The 27586-nt window shown below is 36.4% G+C and overlaps 2 protein-coding genes across 3 annotated transcripts in view; one reads left to right on the top strand and one right to left on the bottom strand.

Annotated features, from left to right (window-relative positions):
- Positions 1–18736, top strand: part of LOC106160937 (uncharacterized) — a 24553-nt gene extending 5817 nt beyond the window's left edge. For both annotated transcript variants that reach the window (XM_087018421.1, XM_013537742.3), the window contains exons 2-4: positions 8339–8595; positions 8996–9075; positions 9977–18736. In XM_087018421.1, the coding sequence (XP_086874547.1) occupies positions 8373–8595; positions 8996–9075; positions 9977–12172 (2499 nt within the window). In that variant the 5' untranslated portion in view covers positions 8339–8372 and the 3' untranslated portion in view covers positions 12173–18736. The remainder of the gene's footprint in view (positions 1–8338; positions 8596–8995; positions 9076–9976) is intronic.
- LOC106160938 (uncharacterized) lies at positions 18497–27586 on the bottom strand. The gene is made up of 9 exons (XM_087018424.1): positions 27494–27586; positions 26188–26303; positions 25554–25646; positions 22885–23150; positions 22488–22662; positions 21772–22013; positions 21247–21370; positions 20564–20710; positions 18497–20072 (listed from the first exon to the last, which is right to left on the bottom strand). Exons 3-9 carry the CDS (start codon positions 25630–25632, stop codon positions 19789–19791), a joined length of 1317 nt encoding a protein of 438 aa, XP_086874550.1. The 5' UTR covers positions 25633–25646; positions 26188–26303; positions 27494–27586; the 3' UTR covers positions 18497–19788.

Raw genomic sequence — 27586 nt, 5'->3', positions numbered from 1 at the left:
TTAGTTTGACCATTGCCATAAATAAATACCCTTGCCTTCTGAAGATGTGATCTGTTATTCCCAATACCTATAGTAAACAAACATGCATATGGGCATTTATACTTGTGTGTACATGCACTTGCACACAACACATTGACTGACTAATCAGGTTCTGTATACTAAAAATAATATCTCATCTGTCACTGAAAAAAAAATAACTCATTCATAAATTACCATACAGACTATGACTTTTCCTTCCTTAAGGAGGTTCTTTTTTCAATTTAAGAGATTAAAAAGGGTTCAAAAGCCTGCACATGGAGGGTGTTAAAGGAAGTGTAGTTTTCTTCTTGTCACCAATATTACTAGGAAAGGATTTTCCCAGAAACCAGAAAGAAAGTTGACATTAAATAATATTGATTGGTTTAATGATATAGAAACTGTTATTGAAGTGACACAAATTGCTTTTATTCCAAGTAATGAGGGCATTAAAAAAAAGACATAGTGTAATATTGTTTTTCTAGGTTTGTATGAAAGCGATAGTTTCTCAGAATCGTCACTTACTGTTAATTCCAAGTGATAGTCTCTCCCCCCCCCCCCCCCATTTCACAGGAGTTGATACTGCAGTAGACTGCTTTTCTAGGTAGTACACTTATCATTTAAAAGAATATATTCCTGGGATTAGGTTTTCCTGGAAAGCAAAAAGAAACTACTGAATACGGGAAGGTTAAGCTAACCACAACTTCAAGGCAACAAATGGTTGCAGACGCATTGGCTTCATAGGGAGTGGTAAGTGGGAGATTTTGTGCGTTGTTTGGTATTTGAATGTGCAGCATGCAAGAGCATGTGTGTGTTTCAGGTAGGTACGTGAGACTCATGGTGAATTTTATATTTCCGAGCAAAACAATGGCTGCCTTACCGTTGGACGGTCCCATAAGATTCTGAAAACAGCCTCTCAGCCGAAGAGCATAAAACTGTTTATTTTATTTAACAAGAAGTTAAAAAAAAAAATGGATCATGAAGTGGAAGGTGAATTTCCAGTCAGTTTGTGGCTTTGTACTTCTTAGCAGATATTGTCGTTGTGAGTCTTAGGGGCCATTTCAGAGTGAGATAGGTTGCAACAGCTAATGCACACGAACTCTACAAATTAACTGACTGACAAACCTCCCCTTGGCATTGAGTAGAATACTTAGTATAGAGAAGCTGGTGATTATGTGAGTACACCAGAGACAAAAGAGGTATGTTAATCTGATTGCATTTGGGGAGCATCCCCACAGAGTTTGGGCAGAGTAGCTGGTGCAGCCTAAGTCATTCTGAATGGGCCTGTTACCACTGAAAACCAACCTCTCTTTGTGCTTCTGCATGTCTGTTGCGTTTCATGTCCATTTTTTGACGTAAGTGATGGAACTAAGGTACCATGTTTTTACCTGCGTTGCAGCCCATTTGATAGGTCGGAGATATAATCTTCTTGTTAATCTTCTAACATTTTGCAACTGAGGTCATTATTACCGCAGATTCTGTTAGGTTCAGACTTGCGGCTTCATCTCTTTTCCAACAAAAATACATTTTTCTTAATTCTGCTGTTATTTTCAGATTATCTCAAAATGATTTGTCATGGGAAGATGGGCAAAAATCCTTTAGCATCTAAGCAATTTACCTTATTGAGATCAGTTAATATTTCACAAATAAAGAGGTATGAGTAGTTTTGCATTTGTAGTGACTTGGGTTAACACATCTTGGCTCTGAGGCATTCTTAGAATGGTGTTTCTGTGGAAATAAAGTGTTGTCAATTGGGTAACAATGTACTGAAGGAGAATTTTTTTATAAACAGGAGTATCTTTTTAAAAGTGATGTACTTTAAGATAAGGGAAATACTGCTTTCTTTGCTTTGGTCAGCTTATGTACTGGTCAGCAAAAAGCACTGTTGGAGAAGGTTCTGTGCCCCTCTGTGTACCCATGTCAAGGACATTTTATTGATTTATCACAACATAAGATATCCTAATAAAAGAAACAATGTTATCTTTCTAAGAACTTTTTTGCTCCATTTAATGATTACCAAAACTGGGGTAAATGGGAGATACTGTTAAGCACCAAACAGTTTTGATGATATTATATAAATGCAACATTCTTAAACTTCGACTTTAAGTTACATATGAAGCAAGTTGATATGTCATATTTTTGCCACTTAACCTAATCAAATGCCACAGTATAGTTTCAAATAGCATAACTTAAAGAAACACCAAAGGGTGTCATTTCATATTTCCTGAAAAATTATATTTGAATGGTTTTTTCTGCTTTTTTCTGCTCTTAAATAACACTAGGTCCTTTTTGCCAAACCTCATTTGAAGAATTATGCCATTGCATGTGCAGCAGTAATGCCTCATGCATTCCAACGTCATTTGACAGACTTTTACAAACTGGAAGGACAGATAAATAGGTCAAGTTTATGACCAGATATTTGTAGAAGATGCAGTTTTTATTTTATTTTATTTATTTATTTTATTATTTATTTATTTGCTGATCAAGTTAACATGTGGACTTTATTTGAGTTATGTGAGATACTGGTAGTAGAAATTCATGTGTTTTACAGGGAATAACCCTTGCTACATATGTAACTTCAATACCATGATGCTCAAGGTATGTCATTACGTAATCGATAAAAGTTGGGAGGTGTCGAGTGTCATAGAAAATGTCATACTATTGTGCAAAAACAAATATATAAAGTTTTTACATTTACTGATACATCATACCTTATAAAAGGTCCATGCACATCAGTTGTTTAAAAAAGATTGAACTTTATCATTTTAGATAGAAAGATTATATTCAAAAGGTTAAGAGTCTAGAGATTATCATATAGATTTATTAAATAAGTCTGAGTTTAGGTAGACATCCAACTTGATAAATAGAATGAAAATGTGGTTGAAATTTATTTTAGAATAAAAAACTGGATTGTTCCAAGATTTAACTGGTTAAATTGACTAAATTTTGGTATAAATTTTGGAAATTTCTTTTAATAATACCCCGTTTAATTTGATGCAGTGACACATATATAATATACATATAAATACCTATAAAACATAAATGAGAAGATGCTTCCCACTAGTACTACAGGTTATTAACAATTTAGGGGAAATCTGAGGAGAAAAACAATATAGAATTAGAAAGATTAAAAAAAAACTGAAGCTGACACTAACACAGTGCAAAATATGACATTTTCTGGACTTGACCTTTGAAATCCAGTCAACTTGAAATCACAAGTCACTGCTATGGTAACCGTACCTGGCCAGAGAAAAGCTGCAGACATTTTACCTGTAATTTCACTGGGACACGCATTCTTTCCCAAATATAATGGGCTCTTACAACCACAACAGTCTATTCTAGAGACATGGGTCAGCAGGGAAGAGCCTCTATATAATGACCTGTGTGATGTGGAGCCTCTTGTGCAAGCTTGTAGTGTACCAGCCATATTAGAGTCAATATATAAGGCCTCCTGTTACTCAGCAGATGAACCACCAATCTAGTCAGTGGTAGTGTTTTTTTTTCTTATGTGAGTGCTGTGACAGACCTACTCATCAATTGCGTTGAATTTTTGTTGAAAACTATTGCCTTTTCCCAATTAAATGAGTTGAGAATGAAAAATCTGTGGTATTCTTGGTTAAAGTTCTTTCTTCTTTGGTACATGTATAAGAATTAAAGAACTGTTCTACTTGAATTGTAGAATCAGTTCAGAGCAGAGGTTCAGATTTCAAGAATTTGAGTTGGTGTGTGTGTGTGGGGGGGGGGGGGGGGTCACTTCAGCTTTAAATTTATTATAAATCTGGTGAAATTTCAGACTAGACAATCTAGCCACTACCATGTAATTCTTTTGTGCTAACAAATGAAAGAAAATGCCCACCATCAGTTTTTTTTTATTAATTTTTAAATCTTATGAAGTTTAACTAAGTTCACTAGTTCAGTATATAAGGAAGTGTGAATGTTTGTTGGAGGGGGAGGGTACTATGTAATTTAAATTTTTTTTTATTATTTTTGTTTGGCCATCAGTGTGTGTGTGTGTGTGTGTGTGTGTGTTTATGCATGTGCAAATGTATTTATTTCTTTAAAAATTAACAGTTATATCAAAAGGTTTATTCAATGATATGGTGACACCTTCAGAAGAGGACTGGTGTAGCATTTTCAAAATTTCTATACAGGTGCTAAGAGCTCTGCCAAAGGGGCTAGCATACCAGGTCCTTTACATAGCATTAAGAGCACAGGTTTAAGTTATAGGGGCACCCTTTAATGTGAAATAATCAGGGGGAGTTCAACTAGTTTTCTGCCTCTAGGATATGATGAGCAATAAGTGAGAAGTTTGAATTCAAAAATAAAATTGAAAATCTTGCAAGGGGAATTTGTGAAACAGTCCATAAAGATATGCAGCGGATATGTCCAAAAATTAATGCTATGCTTTTGGCTAGACTGTTCCGTGTACTTTCACATTAATTCTAGTGTCTGGGAGATGACATCTTGGTATTATTTAACAAAGGGCTACATATAAATCTTAAATGTCTGGATCATAAAATGAGCTTATTTGGAGAAGGGGGGGGAGTTGAGGATGGAGATTATATATTCTGGTTACACCTAAATATCCTAGTTTTTTGCCTAAAAAAAGACAAAAATGGATCATTAAATCTTGATGGAAATTGCCGTGAACTTTCTAATATTATTTTTCAAATCAAAGGGGTATTTGAAATTTCAGATAATTCAGAAAAGACAAACAAAAGAAATTTTATCTATTATCTGAGGTTTAGTTTGGTTAGTCATTAAAGAAGTCATGTGCAGGAATTTTGTTCCTGAAATTCATCTTTGGATGAAATGATTATCTTTCCAATTTTGATACCTTTTTCTTTGTGTTTTGAATTAATGGTAAAGTTAGCGTCCATGTACATGAATCAGTGCCTATATTTTAACATGGAATGAAAATCAAAGTCCTTATATTAAAAGGAGAGGGAATGGGCATGTGAATATTAAGCATCCAAAAATTCGATGACCGTTTCCCATAAATACAAGTAATTGTCCCATGTTTTCCTGCGTTACCATTATGTTGCATTGATTACCAGGGAAAGAGCACAAAGAGCAAGGACCCAGAAGATCAATTTGTAAGTTCGGCAATAGTTATTGGAATTGATCATTGATCGACCAATTGAAACTTGTATTTAGACTCCAGGACTTACCAAATTACACTAATTGCATTGCAAATGGGATTTGAAAGTATTCTTATGCCTGGTTCTTGTTATTTTGCACATGGCAATCTACTTTAGTGCTGCCACCTGTTGAGGAGGTGTCCAGACAAATTTTTCACTTTTTCATGTTTTACCGAGCTGGATTCTGAAGGCAGTGAAGACAGCTATAATTAAAACAAATGTTCAAAGTATTTGAGTGATTTGGTCATAAAAATTCTGAAGTTAAAGATTGGAACACTCATTGGCTATAAAAAGTTCAATCAAGCAAGTAAAAGGGATCTCTCATCACACAGAACAGTTAAATAAAAATAGGAGTATGTATCCGATTTTCCTGTGAACCTTACTTTAAAATTTGTACATGAAAATTACAGCTGTCTTATTCAGTCGATCCAGAGCCTGGCATATAAATCAGTGGCTCTTCAAGTGTGGGATGTATTATAATCATGTCAAAAACAGTAAAAAGTATGACCAAGGAATATTATCATTTTACATATCAGCTTTTATAGCAGTGCTTGAAAAAAATACAGTTGCCTTTGCATATTTCTGATAATGACAGGGATAGCTATTAAACATTTTCATGGTAGAAGTTTTATTATGCCAGTAATGTGAATGTTCAGTGACTGACATTATTGATTGTATAAATTACTTGTCATACATATGTATTAAGTCTTGGTATGTACTGCTGTTATTTGTTATTATTATTTTTATAGCTTAAAATTGGAATGTTAAAAAAAATTGAGGAGTTTGACACATGGCAACTGTGCAGTTCTTATATAATTGAAAGGTCTTATGTTCCATATCTGAATTAAATGCGGAGACATGGTATTTAAACTATTGGGGTTTTTTTCCATCTGTGTGATCTAGTGATCAATAGTATCATAACATTTATACAGGTGTTTATTGAAAATCAATCATCTGAGACCTCGGGTCATTGATCTGTTAACGTTTGATAGGTATAATGTAGGTATTCATCTTATTCAATGTAAATAACATATTCCCCAGAGAAAAGATGATAAATATTGAAATTTGTGAAATTACAAGTTTATCATGCCAGTTGGTGCTTGTAGTGCAAAAACGTAAGTATAATGGAACATATTTAGTTTTGTAAATGTAGTAGTATTTCTGACTTGTTTGATCTTGTATATGCAATAGTATTCCCAACTTATTTGGTTGTGTTTGTATGGTAGTATTCCAAACACCAGCTTGTGTATCAAAACGTAAAGAAGAATGCTTTGTGATACTGAAAAAACAGGAATGCATTGTATTATTCCCAGCACTGGCCTCCACTCTCACAGTCACTTAACTTTCGTATTTTAAATATACATAAAAATATGAGATGAAGAATGCTTTATTTATACCAACAAGTGTTAAAATTTTATGATCAAAATGTGGAATACCATCAATACAGATGAAATTTAAAACAAAACAAAACAAAAAAAGGCTTTGTCAACTTAATAGTTTCTTGAAGTTGGTGTGGAGTCTTCTTACAGTATGTTTTCCTCAGTACTATCTGACATCCTGGTGGCGGGGTTGGGTTTCCTGCTGCTTGTAATCACAGTTCACCCAGAAATGTGGTTTGTTTGGAGAAGCAAATGTTAAACCATTCTGTGAATTTTAGTTTTAATTTCTATGAACTGGAAGAATTTAAAGTGAATGTTTTTCACCCAGAAATGTTTTTTTTTTTTTGATAGAAGAAAAATGTTAAACCATTCTCTGATTTTTACTGTGAATTTTTATGAATTTGAAGACTACAGAGTATGTTGACCTTTGCTAAGGTTACATCAGTAAAAACAATTATTTATTTATGTATTACAGTGAGTAAATACATGCAGTAAGGATATGCTCTCCATTTCATGATCTGTCACCACAAAGATAAACCCCACTAAAGAAGTAGGCCAAGTTGGACATGTTGAAGCAGAAACAGAAAATGCAAACTTGAAACAGTTTCATTGTAACAATATATTCAAGGCAAATGTAATAAAGTCTCACAATTACAATCATTGAATTGTCCAATTTAAATTATCTAGCAATGTACAGTGCACTCAAGTGGCCTCAAGTTTGGCTGGCAACTCTGATGGCTTAGCTGCAATCAGTGGAAAGTATTTTAATTTTTGTTGATGTGAAAGCATTTAATGAGATGAGGATAACTTCAGTGTACCAACATATTAACACTTTGACTTGCATACATGCTGACTGTGAAAACTTCATATTCTCCATGTAGAGAAAAATGTTTAAACCTCAAACTGGGGAAAAGGATATGGCTGACATACCAAATAAAATTCAATTTCAATTTTCAATAGTTTAATCTAACACATCCTGTACTTTGCCCCGCAGCTTGGCAGTGGCAAATGTGTTTTCTTTCGATTAAACTTGAGCATTTCCTTGAAAGTTTAGGGGCAGGAAATACTTAACATTCAGGTTTTTTTTTTTTTTTAATTTAATCTGTTACTGGTTTGTCATAAGATTAAAAGGTTTTATATATGGTTTTGTCACATTGATGTGATTTTCGTGTCTAAGAGGGACACTGTCAGTTTTTGTGAAGATGGATTTCATACCTGTAGGCCATTTCCCTGTTTGTGGATAGTCTGCCAGTGAAATTTATACCTGAGAGGCTGAGACTGCATATATTTAGGAAAAAATGCCATACCCAATGGAAGACAATTATGTTTTTTTCATGCTAAACAAATAGGTTTACAATTTAGATTCAGAGACATTTAGAAGTTAATTTGTTTCTGTTAATGTTGAGTTGAGTGAACATCATGCCCTTTTTAGCATAACGTCTAATCTCTCTCCAACTGATGCTTTGAATAAAGTAAGGCTTCCATTAATTTTATGCAATTTTATTTAAGCATATTTTTCGATGGAAATGAAAATTATTAAGAATCTCCGAAAATATGAGGAATGAGTCTATTTAATAGGACTGAATATTGGACATTGAAAAAAAGTGCAGTCTTTTGTACGTTATATATTAACATAATATGTGGTCAAACTTATGAAATGATTCTGACCATTTTCACTGTTTCTGCATGCCTTTTATTCCAGAAGAGAATTCAATGAATAGAAATGCCAACAAGCCAAGACATATAACAGTGGCAAGGCAAAACAAAGATAATTCATAATCACTGTATTTTCTATATTTCCAGATCATTATGAAAGAGATGAGGAGAACCTGAGACAATGACTGTGGAAAAGCAAAAACACATTAAAAATTTGATGACCCAGGCTATTATAGAGCTGTGTCGAAACCAGATCAGTCACCATGCATGCCTCGTCATCGAAGGCACTGTGTGTGTGTCGTCAGACAGCGGCGATGTCCAGATTGTTCAGATCACTGAAGTAGTGAAAAAGGGAAATGGGACAGGGCGTAAACCTGGCACTAGTAGCCTGAGTCCAGAAGGGGGTAAGAAAAAAAGATGGGTTTTGTCTATCTGCACATTTTCCAACGTACATAAAAAGAGATGGTTTGGCTTTTAACAAGGATTAGTTGTGCTATTTCGTTCTTTCTTTCTTTATTATTATTATTTTTGCATCAAGTGTTAAAGGTTTGATCTGATTAACTATTTTTTATTTCTTTTAAAAATTCTTAGCCGCCTTGAGTTATTCCTGTTTATCTGTTCAATGTTGCTAATTCTCTTTTGTAAATTTCTATTGATTGAATAATAAAAAATAAATGTTAACTTTGAAATAATAATAATAAAAATTTTTAATTTGCATGAAAAGACCTTTGTCTAAATTATAAATGAAAATATCAGTGATGAAGATCTTATCTTATATTTTTCATAAACTTGGTGTATTCCCAGGTGTAGAAGCCTCCTCTTTGACTACCTCACAAGGCAAAGCTCTACAGAATGGCATGGCATCTCAGGGACCAGCGCCGCAGGTATACTGTTCACTATTGTAAAATTGTAGGCCTCTGATTGGTCACTTACCAGAGATATTTTGAAGAATTCCCCTAGATGATCTAACTTTGCATCATGGTCCTAATTCCTCTCACTTGGCACAAGTGAATGTCCACTATCTGTTTATTGCCAAATCTGTTTTGGAATCATGATTTTCTCTCGTTTTGAGGAATTGAGTTGCTTTTATTCACCTGTGGATTGAGTATCAAAAAACTAGTTGTCTGTTGTGAAGAATTGAAGAAATCAAATACAAAAAAAAAAAAAAAACGCGTAGGTGTGGTTTTTGAAATTGCTCAGTGGGACCAATGTAAATTGTTTAGAGAAGAGGTATTCTGGTTTTCATGTGAAAATTAAGCTAAGAAAATTACTGGATTTTGTAAAAAATATCAGTTCACTAGGAGAGTTCACAGATGTGGAGGGGCGTCTTTTTCCTTTTAAACATTCCTAGTTCCTATATATGGATTTTGGCAGCCAGTATCTTCATATACACTGTAGGTCTGTCCCTATAGCTTGTCTGTTAATAATGCTTTGATTTTGATATTAGAAAAAAAAAAAACTTGCTCCAGTTTCAATAAATGGAATTTGAAAATGTTCATGAACAGTTACATTTAAATCATACCTTCTGAACATCTTACATGCTGCATGAACATGTCGCAGTTTTGTGTCCAGTACTGACAAAATTGGCCATTTATCTTCCTTAGTAAATTGAGATATTCCCAGAAACATTTGATTTATTATTTAGAAAAATGCTTCTAAAGAAATGTTACCAAATTGTCAAAACAAGTATATTTTTATTTGCCCAAAGAAAGAATTATAACATGTGACACATGTTGTTGAGTATAGTGGCCTCAACATTCACATCACTACATTTTTGTCTTCCAGATGCCATATTTCCCAGGCCCCATGGGTCACCCGCCTTTCATCATCCCAGTCTCTGGGCAGTATATGCACAGCCCACCAGGTGGACCGCCTCCTCTCATCAGTGCCTCTTGTCGACGTCGTAACAGCCAGACAGTGAGTCCATCATATCTGTCACCAGATGGCACTGCGAGTGGTGGTGCCACAGATGGCTCCATTCGGGACCTCTTGAGAAGACCATCTCAAGGTCAGCAACAACAGCAGCAGGGTCAGATGAGCCCCATGAGTTCACCAGGGCACAGACCCCCTCATGTGATGCCTCCACCTTTGCTGAGCCCATCCCAGATCAGAGCCCAGGTGGACCAGGTAATGTTTCCAGTGAATATGTATCTGAGAGGCCCTACCCCTTACAGTCCCCACTTTCCCATGAATGCCAGGGGCAGTCCTGCAAGCGAAGGAGGTGAGGGCATGGAAATTGTGGCACAGGATTTGCGTAGGAAAGATTTGGGTGGTGGGCAGTCGGGTCAAAAAGATGACTTGCAAGCTGCTCACTTTCCGCCTTCCAGTAACCATAGCAATGCAGGGTCTGAGGATAGGAGGGATAGAAGCCTCTCTACAGACACAGATGCTGACAGCAATCTGGTGATCGATATTAAGCAGGAGCCTACTTCTGACGAGGAGGGTCAGTATATGCAAGAAGAGGGGAATCAGCCGAAGGGCAATAGTGTCAGGCACAATGGCCCCATGGAATCTGTCTACGAGGCTGGACAACAACAACCACAGCAGCAGGATGAAGAGATGGATGATCAAGGCTGTCTTGATTTGAGTCAGAAGAGCAGCAGCAAAGCCGCCATCAGCTCCAAGTCTCTGCACCAAACCATTGCTAGCCTGAAGCAGAAACTACAAAAGAAGACCAGCAGCAGCAGCAGCCAAGGTGGTTCGGCTCCTTTATCTATTTCCGACAATGTAAACGCACAACGTTGCAGCAGCAACAACAACAACAACAATAATAACAACAAAAATGATACATTCCCTAATGCCAGTCCTGTTTCTCTGGACTCCAGTATCAGTAACGGACCTGTCTTGCAACAGAGTGAGGGGAACGGCAGCAACCCAGCTTCTCTCTCCCCATCAACAGTAGGTTCGAGTTCGGAGAAGAAGGACGGGGGCACAGAAGGCCAAGGTGGAGAGGATGAAGGATTTGGCTGCACAATATGTGGCAAGATGTTTGAGCAGAAATCTCTGATGGAACGTCACTATTTGACCCATGACCCAGATATAGTGGATGCCGACAAAAGTATTGACCTCGAATCCATTCCATACTACCTGTGTGAGTACTGTCACAAGAAGTTCCGCTTTAAGAGCCGCTACAATGAGCACATCCGTACACACACAAAGGAGAAGCCTTACGTATGTCCTGTGTGTAGCAAAGCCTTTTCCTATAAAGGGGATCTATGCAAACATATGCCTGTCCACTCCCAAGCTAAGCCCTACGTCTGTGAGCAGTGCAATGCTGGCTTTTCTTTCAGCAGCAGCTATAACAAGCACATGCAGAAATACCACAATGTCAACCGTGTAAGGCAAAGAGGCAACAACGATCAGTCCAAGACATATCCCTATGAGTGCCGCATATGTCACAAGCGTTTCAAATTCCAGAGTCTACTGGAACGTCACCTGGTGATCCATGAAAATTCTGGAAGCCAGCAAATTGGGATTGCACATTTTCAGTGCCAGTATTGCCTGAAACGGTTCCGGTTCCGCTCAACTTTTGTTGAGCACATGCGTTCACACACTAAGGAGCGCCCATTCACATGTCACATCTGCGTGAAGACCTTTGGCTACAAGGCAGACCTGCAGAAACACATGCGCCTCAAGCATGCTGACCTGGATTATATGAACCACCACTATCAGTACCTTGGCCCAGACGCTGTGGGCTACATGCAGGGTTTTGAAGACTACACCCCAGGTGCAGGACTGCAGGAACCAGAGAGCCCATTGGAGGCCGAGTCCCCATTGCCTCCAGAATTAGCACCTATGGACGGGGATTCGTCCCAGGAGGCTTCATCATCACAAGGTCCTCCCACTCCCGTGCCTGACTCTCAGCCAGTGTTTCCAGGCATTGAGAGGGAACAGCCAGTATTCCCCACAGCAGCAGAAGATATGGATACACAAGATGGGCCACAGTCACCACCGCAAGCTCAGCAAATCAGTGCCACCTAGGTGGGAGAGGCCAAGGTCAAGGTCATTACATGATCTTAGTTTTTAGAAAAAAATTAAAAGTGCCTTTTGGAGGTTTGAAAGTTTCTTTAATAAAAATGATAATAAGGTCAGTAGTTATGTACATTCAGAATTTTATTCGCTCATTTTGAAAGGTTTACTTTTTGTTCCTGCTTTAGTGTCAAGTGTGAATGTCTATTGTAGACTCTTTCTTTAACAATTTAATTGTTCAATTTGTTATACATTTAAATAACTAATCATTCGAGGATATATCTTGCATTCTATAAATTGAAGGTTTGATGGATTTTATTTTGATGAATCGTTGGTATCGACATTTAACCTTGTGTGTTTGACATTTTTTAGCCTTATGGTTCATGTGTATTGGGAAATATTGATAATGCTATAGTGGTTAAGTGTGATTTAAGTGTCAGTTTTAAGTGCCTTGCTTTATCAGAGATGCAGTGCCTATGTAAGCTTTGGTAAGTTTCCATTATGGAAAAGAGAGGTTGTCAGCTTTTTCTTTGACTGTTGACATATTGCCGAAAGGTTTTCTGCAGACACCTCTTCCAAGATGAGAAGCTCTGTTTGTGCTTCAGATTAGGGTTTTATTTATTATGATAAAAAACAAAATTACAAAGATATAATTTAAATTTTGGAGGTTTTGGTACTGAACCAGAAAATGAAGACATTTACTTTTATTTTTGATAAAGTATATGAAAATGCGAGGCAGAGTGTGTGAATTTTGATTTTAAAAAATCTTCAGATATTCCATTCCTTGCAGACATTGTCTTGAAGCTAAAGATTCTATTAATAAGACAGACACATTTGATTTTATATTACATCATTTTTCAGTGTATATAGACTGAATATAAAATCTTTGCCCGTACAGAATTTATCAAGATTTAAAAGCAGTTGTATTTTTCGTACAAACCAGAAGTATTTTTGCCAAGGCCAGTTAGTGATGGTTACATTAATCTAAAAATGGTATATTTATATTGTTTTTGATAACCATCCAAAAATACACTTTTTTAGTCATACAGTGAAACCCGGTGTCCATTGACTAAAAATGTTCCAAAGGATTTTAATCCCTGCTTTAAGTCCTCTGCTGACAAAGTAAAATTTTGGGGTAGCATATAGTCACTGGATACATCAAACCACAATTATGGTATATTGGCAGGTATAGTTGACTGCTGACAAAGCTTTCAAATAAGTGACAGTTTTAACCATCAGCTTCACCAATCTAAAAAAAACAATGTTTCTGGAAAACGTGTCACTACCAAATATATCTCATCTAAATTAGATTTGTGAGGATTACAGAAGGTGTGAGTGGAATCATTCCTTGTAATAGTCTGGTCATGTGTTCAATTCTTAATCAAAATTAAGTTTTTTTAATTCTGATAGCTATTAGCTTCAAGTTGATATGCAGAGTTGAACTTGATGATTCATTGGATTATGGCTTCATTTTTTTCAGTTTAATCTAAATTTTTACGACTGAAGTTTAAGGCATTAATTTAAGAGCACTCCCCTTATTTTATTTTTTTTCTTTCATATAACATTTGTGTTGAATATCTTATGGTGTACTGTATATAGTTTACATCAGGTACTGCTGGCCAGGGTCAGTTCATATCATTGGACAAGTTCAGATGAGCAAGGTAGAGAATTTTTCCATCATTTGTCCCACTCACTTAGCCCATTGTCTTGTGATAACATGAACATTACTCAATCCTGGAGTTTAAAAACTTGGTCTATAATACCAACAATTGTTTTTTGTTACTGGAACCACATGATACGTTTTTAGGGCAGCATTTTTTTTCTATTTGTCCAATGTCCACCTTTCTCCCACAATTGACCTGTAGTTTATACATAAAAATTTCTCTGAGATGAGGCATGGTGTACAGAAATAGTGGATTGGCATGTGCAAAGCATTGAAAAAGGGTGTAAGATGGAATGTCAGTGTACCTGTAATGGATGATAGCATGTCCTTTTTATGATAAGCACTGCTACCCACTTTGCTTACTGAGGCCGTTTGTTTAGGAGACAAAAGTTGAGAAAAGTCCTGAAAGCATATAAAGGATCCATAGGAAGAAGTCAATTTGTTGATGAGATGTACTTTTTTAAAGATGCATACAAAGTCAATTTTTTATCACAAAAACCAACCAAATGCCAGCATATAGTTTCATGTAGTATAACTAAGAGAATTACCAAAAGGCATTGTTTAATTTTACCCGAAAATGATGTTTGAACAGATTTTTCTGCTGGCATTCTAAGCTGTATGTCAATGGGGCAGGAAAGTAGGTCCCGGAAGTAGGTTAAATTTACAACCATAAATTTAAAGAAAGGAGCAGTCTAAAGGTCTTTTATGGCTGATCGAGTGATCTATTCAGTTTATCCCTTGGCATGTCGAATTTATTTGAGTCATATAAGAATCTAGTAGAAGTGGTTTACATGTGTTACTCGGAATCCACACTCCACCGATGCTCGGTTCGTATGTACCTTTAAGTAAGAGGATATCAGAATGGCAATTAACCAAGTTTGTTTTGTTTTTTTTTTTGCTCGGTGAAAGTTATCAAGACTGATCTTGCTAGAAAAGTGAAGTGTCATTCATATCACATGCTGTGGACTTTTAAAGTATGGATACTGAAGTATCCTTTGGCAGACATCGAACTTTTTTTTGGGCCCCTTGCTCATGTTGCAGGTAATATGATGGATCAGAAAAATGGAATGGCCAGCGGTACTTGAGAAAAGGCCAGTAGAGACATTTACTTACAATAGTATTACATATATATCATATATAGGCATATAAGCACAATGCTAAAGCTATCAATTAGATTATAAGTTATGGACTGATATACATAACCTGAGGAACTATTTTCTTGCTGAATAGGTTGAATGAAATGAATGTTACTATTGTATGATAATCAAGCAGGCTTTAAACTGCCATCAGTGGTACCTTTTAAGTATCAAACTTGGGCAAATTCAAGAATGCTCTTAAAGACTGTATTTGGTAGTGACCATATGATCATGTTAACCCTGACAGTAAATGAGTACCAATCTACTGACATCAGTACACACAACACAGCTTATGCTGAATAAAAAAAAAAGTTGGAGACTGCATCATGACTATGTTATGATGCTGCATATTGCCAGTAAATTTAGAATTAGGACTGCTGACCTCTTTTAATACTGATTCAGGCTAACCAAACCTAATATTCAGTGCCTATTACAGACATACTGGACTAACATGTGACATGTTTATAACAGCTTAGGTCACCCAGTTTTTAGCATTTTCTACAGGCCAATGGATGCAGTGTTATAAATTGTTACTATAAAATTGTTTCTGTAACATAACAATTAAAAGATAACAACAAGTCTCAGAAGTGACATATTGGTACTTTGGCTTGCAGATAGCTGAAGTATTTACATTTTTGAAAGGCAAATATTTTCAATTGGTCTTAGTTTTCATGTATGGAGACATTATTTTTTGGGCCTTATATTCTTTTTTATCTTTATAAACATGGGTCATTTCCCCAAAAATCCGATGTCAAAATTTAGGTGTGAAAACCAAGGTTAATCTTATGAAAAAATGTTGGTAGGATGCAAAACAGTTGTCTTAAAAGGGTGGCCTTACAGATTGCTTCTTAGTTGAGGTAACTCTTTCTCTCTCTCTCTCTCTCTCAAATACATTTTCAGAAAAGGCCAGTAAATCCTAAGCAAATAATATTTTGTTGTTGTTGTTGTTGTGAGCAGTCTTTGAGCACAGATGGGTTCTGAGAGTTTTTATTCCAGTGTTGCCTTTCCTTGTGAAAGGTACCTTTTCCATCTGCTTTCCGATATTTGAATATATGTATATATAAATATAAAACATAACATTCCTGAAGACATTATTTCCATCCAATTCCATTTCATTGGCAACGACCCAGTTCTTCAGAGGGACCAAATTCAACTGTTAATTTTTGTTATGATTCACCATATAATCATGAAAAATTTACTGTAGAAAGAAAGAATATGAGGTCACAAGTATGGCAGTCTAAAATATTTTCTTAAGTACTGGCAGATATGCGTATTTATCTCTTAGGCACATTTTATTTACTGATATTTTATGCAAGCTTTATAGTTAAGCTAAAATAAATTACATATAACTTCTAATTATTATAATATAATGTAAAGCTAGTTAGGGGCTAATATGTATAGATTGATTAAATAAGCACACAAGTATGTCACACACACACACACACACACACACACACACATTAATATATATCCAGGACCATACTAGGAAAGTGCCTTTTTCTTACCATGAAATAATATTGCTGTACATAATCTGTAATACTGCTGGTAGGATAGAGTAGTAGTGTGTGCACATTGCCTTTCTGTTCAATCACTTTGGTCATCTGCTTATGCTTTGTATATTTGGCACTTAATTTTAAGGTAAACCATATTGTGAAGCTGGGTTGTAACAGGCAAGACTAGTATTATCACATACACTATATGGTATAGAGGCTCAGGCCTGTTTGAATGAGATGATTTAGATATGTCAGTACAGTACAAATAACCCAAGAGGACCAAAAGGAAGATTATGATTATATACGTATATATATATATATATATATATATATATATATATATATATATATATATAATTTTTTTCTCATAGTTATCTTCCTTTGTTTATCATTCCTAATAAACTGCAACTTTTAATCCAGCAGAGAAAATATGTATCAATTAACAGCATTTTTAAATGAATTTAATACTTGTATATAGCGTGATCTGGTGGGGGAGAGATCTATGCAAACTTGTGACATAGTGTCACAAAATTGACGAAGGACAAGCACTAGAAGGTGATTTGTGTATATTTTGTTGATGATCTATTTGCCTGAGGCAATATGTAGTGAAGTGCTGTGTGATGAGTAGTGCTCATTTTTTGATGATGTAATATGCATTGTTAATGATGTAATACACATACATTAATGATGTCATGGAATAATGTACACAGAGTGTTGATGAAGTCCAACTGTTTTAATTGCGTAGAAAAGTTGGAATGAAGCTTAAAGCAAATGTTAAAATTAGCTAAGGTGTATGTTCATTTAATGTAGTTTATTCAAACTTTTAGTATAGATGTAGTTTTAAGTGATTATACTATTACATTAATTTTGTGTTGGTGAAGGAACATAGTGGGGATTACATTGATTAAGTGCATCAACCTAAAGGTCAGCTTCATTTTATTGCTGTGGTGGGTATTATTATCTGAGGATGATATGGTCTGCAAGACATAAAGACATTTTTGTGAAAAAGTAAAAAAAAAAATGAATTACAGTATATTACATACAGTTTTTCAGTTGGGGAATGTAGTCATTGCCTCAATTAATTGCTACTTTTTTTTTTTCTTGGCTGTTAATGCTTTAGACTGTACTAAAAAAGAATCCAATATATGTATAAAAATATATAGAGATATACGTACTGAATTTTGGTGTGGCTGAATGCCTGAATCATCCTCTAGATACAAACCACTGGATAACTATGCAACTACTCTTCTTATAATTGGTGGTTTGGCAACCTGCAGCACACTTTACTATATATATATATATATGACAGCTGTTGTGATCCTCTTACAAAGAAGTAGCAAAATTATAGATTTTTACTAATAATGAAAAAGGTTGACAATTGATTGTAAATCATGAACAAATATAAAAATAGTTCCTTTTGAAGGGATAGAAATGATGAAACAACGAATGATGAAATTAAATTCCTGCATTTACATTAAATTAGTAGTGGTTTTGCTACAGTTGATATCATCTTTGTATACTTTGTTTATTGGATATAATTATGGACTTGATTATAACTCGGTATTGCTGGTATTTCAAGCCGGTATTTGTATATTTTGAATCGGCACCAGGGTACAAAAATATGTAATCAGCAATGATCAGATTCAGTTGTTTTTTTCTTTGTATGTTTATCTAAATCTTTCTCTTTACATAGAGTTTACCTATTCATTACTTTGTTCAAATACTTGTAAAAATGCTTCATAAACTTTTGTTGGCTTTATGGGTGTGTATATTTTTCGATTGAAAAGTGTCATTTCTTATCAATTTTCCATAACAGTTAGAATTGTTATCTATGGAATAATATTTATTAGAAAAAGTAGTGAAGAAAAAGCTCAACTCAAGATAGTTCCTGAGAAATTCAGGAACAGCTCTATCAAGTATTAAAAAAATTAACTCTATACAAATGACTACTGGAAGCATTACAAGGTGTTGAATATCCATTATTTCATATTTTACGATAAATATACATCACCCACACATAAAGGACAGGACTTGTATACCATAGTTGCTTTGTTTTAACATCAGTTTATTCCAAGTGATAAATGATTGAATTATAGCGTCCAACTTAGTAGGCCAGTATCTTCCAACATGCAACAGTCTTGACAGTAACATGGTGACCATGACGTCACACGATATGACGTAACTTTACCATGTGCACGTCCAGTCTCTTATGTATGTTACAGTCACTCTTTGTATTTGTAACTGTTTCTTTAACTGCAGAATAAAATTGACTGAGTGATTTGAATTGTATCTATCATTTTTTAAGGATCACTTTAGAGAAAGCTCTATTTTATATAATACATGGATACATACATTCTTGTCAAATGTTGGATATTCCCTTCAACACAAGCATACTTATGAAAAGGTTGAGACCTTGAATATTTTGCAGTGATGGAGGTTATATCCTGCATTTCAAAGTGACTGTTTCATAATCCAACGAAACTTGTTTTAAATCGATCCAATTTTGCAGGGACCCTTGCTGAATGCAGTCAAGAATAACTGAATGACATTTTCTCAACATCTAAGGAGTGATTAATTTTTGTGTGTGTTCAGCTTTTAAGAAAAATATTTTCACACAAAATCAATACCCCCCTTGCTGCTGAAGAGGCTTGTCATTCAATTAAGCTTATTTGCATTCAGAGTCACAATCTATGTATAGATTGATGGTTTAATAGGGAATGCACCCTAACTCGATTCTTATGTCCTCCAAAGCCCATGATGAGAAGTGAACCCAGTATCCCCATATAATAATGGTATCTCTCCATACCCCCCTTGCTTTGTTTTAATTAGATTGTCCACAGTCAAATTTTCCATAAAAGCACATATCTATCTTGAAAATAATGTGTTCCATAAGAGCAGACCCATGTTAGTCTGCACTTCACTCTTTTGAAAAAATATCTGTCCCTTATTTAAATTTAAAATTCCTCTTTCTGCTCTCTCTGGTCCCATTCACCACAGAGGACCCTCGGACAGACTAGTCCGTGGATCAAATATGGTGGACCATACTTTAAAGCAATGCCGATTAACCTTTAATGGTCTCTTGCCTACCACATGAGCCATCCTTGTAGAGGCCTAACAATTAAAGCTAAATAAAAATGGTTTTGATTGCTAGACCCCTGCGGGGATGGCGCATTTGGTAGGCGGGAGACCATTAGGGGATTAATCGGCATTGCTTTCAAGTGGAGTTGGCAATATTTGATCCTCGGACTGGTAAATCTGGGGATCATCTGTTGTGAATGCTGCCTCTCTCTATTTCTCTCTCTCTCTCTCTTCACATCATGTCGTCACTTCCGTTCGTCACGTGGATTTGCATGACGTAGAAGCATCATGGTCAATGCCTTGTGCACTATCACAGTGGTTGTCTGCACTCGTCGGCCGTGGGATAAAACCATAGGGAAGAGGCATCACTACCAAATATGCTTGAGGATTTGCTTCAATGTCACTATAAGTGGGTAGTTGAGCAAGAGAAGACGGATCCGGAAAGTCCAAGTCGCTGTAGGCAGGGGGCGGAGCTATGACGTAACTGCGTATAATATGCTCCTGGTTTTGACGATGGGCTTGCTCTGTTGCCTGCGCTCTTCCTAAAAATTACGTAAATACTGTAATTTTGATTTATAAAACGACGACATGCCTTTTATCTTACACGTTTTCTGATTTTTTCGAACTCCCTTCAAGTAGCTAGGTAGCCCTAGGGACCCCATAAATCACTGGCCTAGATACAAATGATGATAGAATCCCCATGTGCTGTAAGCTACTCACACTGATGCCATCATTATGCAACCTCATCACATTCTCCACGATTGCTCCTTATAAAACTTTGATGCGATTGTGAAAAATATAATTAACTTTGTTGATTTATGTAAACAGCCGAGATTTTGTCGTCAGCAAGCCTTATAAATCGCCTTGATTGTATATTCAACCTTGTTAATAAATCTAAAAAAACGGAAAACTAAAATTTCTAAATTAATCTTCAATAACGCAAAAAGGGAAAATAGATAAATAAACAATCGAAACGAATCAATACCGCCATGCACCTCCATAGAAACTATGGGGTCTACTCTCAGTGACTTACGTTGTTCCATTAGTCTTCGCTCTGCGGCACGTTGAGGAAAGTAGGTGCATAGACCCGCTGTGATGATCAGAAACACCACCAAAGTGGCCGACATGCCTCCCAACACAGCAGCAGCGTGGAACGCCTGGCCAGTTTTATAAGGGGTGCCTGAAAAGAAGCAAAACGGGGTGATTTCTTGAGTCCACCATGAGCATAAGTTCGATGAAAAATATATGACTTTGCAGAGTAGCTCAAGCCTTCCATTAAAAGAATTTTTCCAAGATACCGAAGAGATTTTTTTATGTCCAGATAACGTTGTTTAATGTATATATTTGATCTAGCTATCGCATCAACTAGGTTGTGACTAAAGAAATGAGCCCATTTTCGTGGCTTCTGCGTCGGAGTAGCGGGAGCTCATGGGGTATTATTTATGAAGCGGGACAATCGCGAAATTACACAAATAATTTTTTTTTTTTTTTTTTTTTTTTTTTTTTTTGCTATCATATGTTGTCCATTCGTGTTTTACGAGATATCTCCTGCTTTTCTTGTTTATAAAAAGGAACAAGAGACGTGACGGCATACGAACAACAAAAGAGAGTTAGTGAAAAAAAATTCTTTCGCCGTGGCGCTTACTTTCAAAATTGCACCTATCTGGTGACGTCTTTTTCAGTCTGAGTGCGAGGGCCCACACGGATTCAACCTACCTTGGCGAACAGTAAAGTGAAGCGAGTCTAACGATCTTGAGTCACGACTGTAATGCACCAAAAGAAACCCGCCCGACGTCAGGATGGGTTCGCTGGGCATATCTGTGGTACTGTTCAGTGTCATCTGAAAACAATAAAAAAAAAGGAAAGTAAGTTTGTGATGAAATTATGTATTCGGAATAGCTTGTTCATAATTACTCTTGTGTATCTTGTTTACAAACCAATGCTGAGATTGTGATTTGGTATTAACTAGTTAATTAAAGCCAATATAGACATTATCAGAGAAAGTTCAGCAGCAACCTGTTTCATGGAGGAATTCCCGGTCATAATTCACCTCTGTCCCCTCTCCAGATTTCAGTTTTCATGGTTGTACAATATCGTTTTGGTCTAACAGGGAGACTTGTCGTCGATATTCATGTCCAATATACATCAAAGGTAATTACATATTGGTAAAAAAGAACTGCAGGGACACAGATTGATTACGTATTGCACTAATAATCTGCAAACAAATACATAAAAACTTACTAAAAGTGGACTCTTCACATTATCTCCATCGTAAAGTCTCAGGATCGACCAAATGCTGATCAGATTCATCTCGTGAAACTCCATTTTGAGCGACACTGGGGCGAGCGCGGATTTGAATACTAACTGACACACTGATGGCAGATTTGATCCCGGCGCAGCTCTGACGTCCTCCACGTCGGAGCGATAGACAGATACGACTTCCCCGCAGCTCCCACTATTGTCCATGGAGCGATGATAATACGCTGAAAATCCCAGTGGAAGAAGAAAAGTCTAAAATGCAGACGTGAACGTAGGTCACATTTAACAATAGTAGGCTAACGCCGAATCGGTTCAGTAGACGTAGTTTATTTTTAAAAAAATGGGCGAACCGATATTTTCTGTCTGAACTGTTTGTCCAATTTTATTTTAGTTAAATCCACTATATTTCAACAAAAACAGTGAAATATGCGTTTTTAGGAGGGATTCAAAGTAAATGCCATATAACATTATATATAGATAATGCGTTTCCCTCTAAATCACTCACTACTTACAAGATTACAATCAACTGTGTTAGCGAAGCAGCGGCAGCACTTCTCTGTCAGAATCGGAACTATGTGCAACCTTTACTTTTCTCAGAATGCAATGCAGTTAGCAAATGAAGGTAGTATGTTACGAGTAGCCTGTATCTGAGAGAGAGAGAGTGTGTGTGTGTGTGGGGGGGGGGTGGTTTAACTTACCCAGGTCTGGGTCACGCGTCATCATTTTAACTTTCTCCTCTATCCGCAGTGTTGCGACTATTTTAAAGTGAAAATCTATGCTGCTCCTACTGCCCGCTATCATGCGAACAGATAGGAATCGACTGTTGGTACTGTATGGCATCTTAGGTGTCGATGATTTGGAAGATAAACGCAACTAAAATGTAAAAACAGATTGACTATTTACCATACCACTTCCAAGTTTACACTCATGAGCTCTGTGTATAGTTTCATAAAAATGTAACGATACAAAATAATAGGAAGAACGAAAGAAAAAAAAGAAATATATTAAAGAAAGAGAAGAGGGCGTACACATCGTGGAAGACCTCTAGTTAGAAATAAGATTCGAATTTCATGATGTTCGGTTTTGTTAACGTACCATTTCATGACTGCTTTGGTCGCCGTCGTAAAAGACTAAATAGGAATCACTTCTGTTGCTCCAGAAGAAGCCTGATTTGAAGTCTACAGTGAGAACATGATCCAAATCCTGCGCCTTGAAAAGAAAACGACAGCTTGTCGGATCCCCTACGACGCCGCTGCTCGTGCCGCCAGGACCCCACGCGTACATTTCCACAGTTGACGCAGACGACAGTGCTTTATACTTGGCGTTCTTCCTCCAGCAACTCCCGCCATCGTCCATCGAGTCTATTAAAATAAAGAAAACATTCATTCACTCATCAGTAAAACCCTCTTCTATGCTGAACGCTTACAATTCACACAGATGAAGTATTTGATGGGCAATTTCACAAATAAAAGTGATCGACACAAACTGACTTATTTTCGGGCATATTTGTTTTGTAAACTTTCCATCAGAGACTACAACAGCGCAGATGCATACATACATCACAGGAAACGAAAAAGTGGAACTTGGGATAACAAGTTCTTTTTCGATGAAGAAAGAACACCTGGTCTCCAGACACGAGTAGGTAAAATGAAGATTACAAAATGAGATATCATTTGTGATGCCACTGTACTGCACGTGGTCTACATGTATGAGGGGGCTGGGGGGCTGCTTGCATTGGTTATCATTGGTTGGATGAAGATGGGACCCCGCTTTGCTTTGTTTACTGGTTGGCGTAAAGTGGACCACCGCTTTGCATCTTTTGCTTGGACCAGTGAACGACGTTAATAGTTGTCCGTCCCCTCGACTCAACACTCAACCATCCGCTACAACCAACAGCAACCCTTACTACTGCGCACTTTATAAAATCCGTAGGCCCTGATTTCAGTACACCTCCCCGCGGCGTTGTATCTTCCATCAGTGTTCGCTGATGTTAGAGGTGAGTTTCCAGTAGACGTTCAAACAGCCTAACTACAGGAAGAAGGCCGGGTGAGGTTATTACACCGCACTTACCACATAATTACACCTGTGTAGGCGCATGGAAAAGGACCACGTCTTAATGAATCCGGTCAAGTGATGTTCTGAACTTTAGGCCTTGAATTATGATTCGAATAAAGTAGAAGATAAGTTCCACCTCCTGCTAGAGTGCAAAGCATATGATTCAATACGTGATCCCTTTAGAGGGCAGCTGTCAGAGTTCCTACCCCTAGGTGACCTCAGCAATAATGAACTGTTTAATTTTCTTCTGGGTGCTCAAGACTTAGATATTCTTAGAATGGTTATGTGTTTTGTAAATAGATGCTTCCAACAAAGGGAACAGGCCCTCTCTTAATACATTGTACTCTTTCCAGTATATGTATTTAAACTCATCACCTATAGATTATCATTGTACATTTTAAATATATCTTTTTATAAATTAATTTATTGGTATTATTATACATTTATTTAATTGGATCTAAATGTGTGTCCACGTCCTGCAGATTTACGTATCTGTAGCAGGAGTTGTCTGTTTAACCTCTATGAATGTACTTTATACGTAAAGGTCGAGATCAGTAAAGGTCAGTAAACATTCCTTTTCCAGTGTGAGATCTAATATAAGCTGCCAGACCTGGTAAACTGATTTTTTAACACGTATTTATCTATATCGCCTTTATGCAAACATTAAAATCATGTATATTTATTCATTAATTTGATTGTACTCTGTTAAAGTTAGATGTGCTGTCTTTGATTGTACCTTATTTGTGAAGGTATATCAATAAAGACACGTAAGGACACGTAACTTGAGGTGACCACCCTTAAGTCTGCTTTATAAAAGAACTTTCAGACTAGCAATTAGTCTTCTCTGTCCCAGGATAAATCAGAAGCAGTGCAAATAAGAAAAATATTGTACCTATTACATAAGGAAAATATTATTTCTGACAAATAGTAACTCTGATTTGGAAGGCTTACACAAACTGATCTCGAACTGAAGTAGACCAAATATTTCATCATAACATTTAAACTTCCATTTGTGAAACATACATGTAGCACAAGTGGTGGTGGTGGTGAAACGGGGAAGTGGGGGAGGGAGGGTGCAAAGAAATAAATATTTCAATTCACTATTGATAAGTATGCAGTTTATCATCCCGAGATAATGCCATTTCGTTCGTCACATCTTGAATGTTTCACAAGAATTGTACAGCGGGTCTAAATTAAAGAACCCAGCGTCAATGTTTTAGAAAAGATGTCAAGACGACGAGCAGACAAATCATCATTTACTGAAGCAAAATCTTCAACTACTTTTAGCAGGTGGCGCTGCAACTTAATTATATTAAAATTCTTCCACTTCTATTCTTCATAAAACATCATAAGTTCCTGTTCCAAGTGTTTTAAAAACAAAGAGGATAAGTAACTTTTTTTAATGGCTTTAATTTTTTTAATTGTGCACTAACTCTGGTCGTTTTATATATATATATATATATATATATATATATATATATATATATATACGTTGTAAGAAATAGGGGTTGAAATCCTATTCCATCGTTTTATAATTTCATTATATTCTCATGTTTTTATATATTAATTTCTTTTTGTTATTGTCATTATGTTTATTCTTTTCATTTAAGTGTATATATTTGTTTAAATAGTTTTATCCGTTTTATCCGTTTTTCGTATTTTAGGAAAATGGGGAAGGGGCATTGGGTCCACTTTTGTACCATACTTACAATATGTATCCTCTCCATTGACTTGAAACCTGCTTAAGCCAACCAGTTGGAGAGCGAAAAGAAGACGCCTCCACGGCATTCTTTAACACTGCCCTGTGAAAAAAAAACTATCGTTACATTGGGAGACTGACGATTACATTTAAACTTGAATATCATATTTCCACATTTGATATATGATTATGATTATATATGATTATAAGAAAAGGTCTCCCACTCTTGTGGCATTTCAAAAGAATAAAATTTTCCGGTATCACAAATGTATATGCTTATAACGTGCATGTACACTGCAGGGGAGTCTTGCTGATACTCCAGCGATACTCGGAGGCCGTTTTCACCTTGTCTACTGTCTTGGTAGCCATTACAGAAAAGAAATTCCCCAAAAGATGGCTTCTCATTGAGAAAGTACTTAGTACAATTCTGTCACTAAAACACGTTGTTTAAAAGAGCATTCCGAGAAGGAGTTTTTCTCCATACAAACCGGCCGGGCAAGGTGAAATTTTTCCAAACAAAGATAAATTCAGCCTGATGAGCAGAATTTTAGCTGCCTCATCGAATACAGCAATTTTTAGATAAGAAACCAAAAGCAAGTGTCTAAAAACAATCAACAAACAGAAACTAAGAGAGCACACATTACCTTAATATTTAACCCAACCGTTGGCGTTCAGGTCGATGCAATAAGTACGTGCCGTTCGCGTCCTTCGTTCTGCGGTTTGGTTAATTCCCTGCCCTTACTCGTACCTCCGTCTTCAGCTGAAGTGATAATATCACATATGCATACTGTGCAAATGCTCAGACAAAGCCAGTGTGACCCACATACATACATAATCGTGCATAGGGGTCTGCATACATACACGGGGGGCTTTTTAATATGTGTGCTTGAGATTACGTAATGGCGGTAATTACCACGTGTTCCTAAAGACCATACAATGACTTGGGACGCCTAACACTGAAACCTGTAAGATGTGAAACAGATTAGAGAGGATTCCATCCGGAAAACTAGTGTAACAAAAGAATTATTGTTTTGATAAAATTGGGAAACATCTTAGATGTTAACGTCCTCCCATCGGCGTTTGGCGTGGCCATATTTTTAAAAGGCTGTGCTATTGTTAAAACAGACCGAGAATAATATTCCATTTGTTAACTACTTACTAATATATTTCCTTATAATTAAGTGGATGCTGAATTACTTGGATGGCGTTTTACTTCGAGCAAGGAAAGTCAAAAGAAAAAAATGTAGCTGGAGTATGCATACGCGGAAAATGACTTTAGTGGAGAACATTGAAACATGAAAAACAGACGAAATTAATGTCGGCTAGAACAACAATGTGTTAGTTGTCCGTTTGAATGCCTTAAAAGCAGTGCGCGCATTTACAGAATATTAAGTGGCCACTTTTTGTAGATTTATTATTTACCAAGGTTCTCGCTTGAATTTGCCCTGCATGTATGAAACACCTTAACATGGAGTCCCAAATATTGTAAATCTGTGCTAGAAACCGACACACGTCTTTCTTAGCAGCTTTAAGGCACAAATATCCCGACTGATGAAATTGACAAGCATTTCCATGCTTATAAAATGGGCTAAATCGATACATCATTTGAAGAGTGATGCGACACATATACTGGTAAATACGCATGTTACGTTTCTAGAAGAAAAAGTAAAACACAGCTATCTTGGTTGTTCATATCTTCATAATATCCTATTCCATCGGCTGACTCCAAAGGTGACCAACTTCAACTTGTGCTTATACCTTCAACTTGTGCTTGTGCTTATACAACTTCAACTTGTGCTTCAAGCCACTAGTATCGTATTGTAATTGATTATACCTTTATGTGAAGGTGTTTGTCAATAAAGAATCAGAATATACCAGTACATGTAATAAAACGCTTGCCTTCATTGGCGTTATACTACATATAGAAAATAATACGATAGAAAGACATACCTGCACTGGAGTTAACAGTCAACAGATATTCAAACGGACTGAAAAAGAACAAAGCTGGAACTAGCCTTTATGTAAATGGCAGTGTCGCCCCGT

This window comes from Lingula anatina, chromosome 7 (assembly GCF_051362555.1).
Source record: "Lingula anatina isolate TDL-2025a chromosome 7, LinAna3.0, whole genome shotgun sequence".
NCBI lineage: Eukaryota > Metazoa > Brachiopoda > Lingulata > Lingulida > Lingulidae > Lingula > Lingula anatina.
Note: the sequence above shows the minus strand (reverse complement) of the source record. Positions and strands in the feature narration are given on the sequence as shown.

Bases quoted from the DNA above. Each gene is read 5' to 3' on its own strand.
- LOC106160938 (XM_087018424.1), bottom strand. From the start codon at position 25,632: ATGCCGTGGAGGCGTCTTCTTTTCGCTCTCCAACTGGTTGGCTTAAGC. The intron at 23,151-25,553 runs GTAAGTATGGTA...TTATTTTAATAG, and splicing joins CAATGGAGAGGATACATATT to ACTCGATGGACGATGGCGGG. The intron at 20,073-20,563 runs GTAAGTCACTGA...CGTAATTTTTAG, and splicing joins GCGAAGACTAATGGAACAAC to GAAGAGCGCAGGCAACAGAG.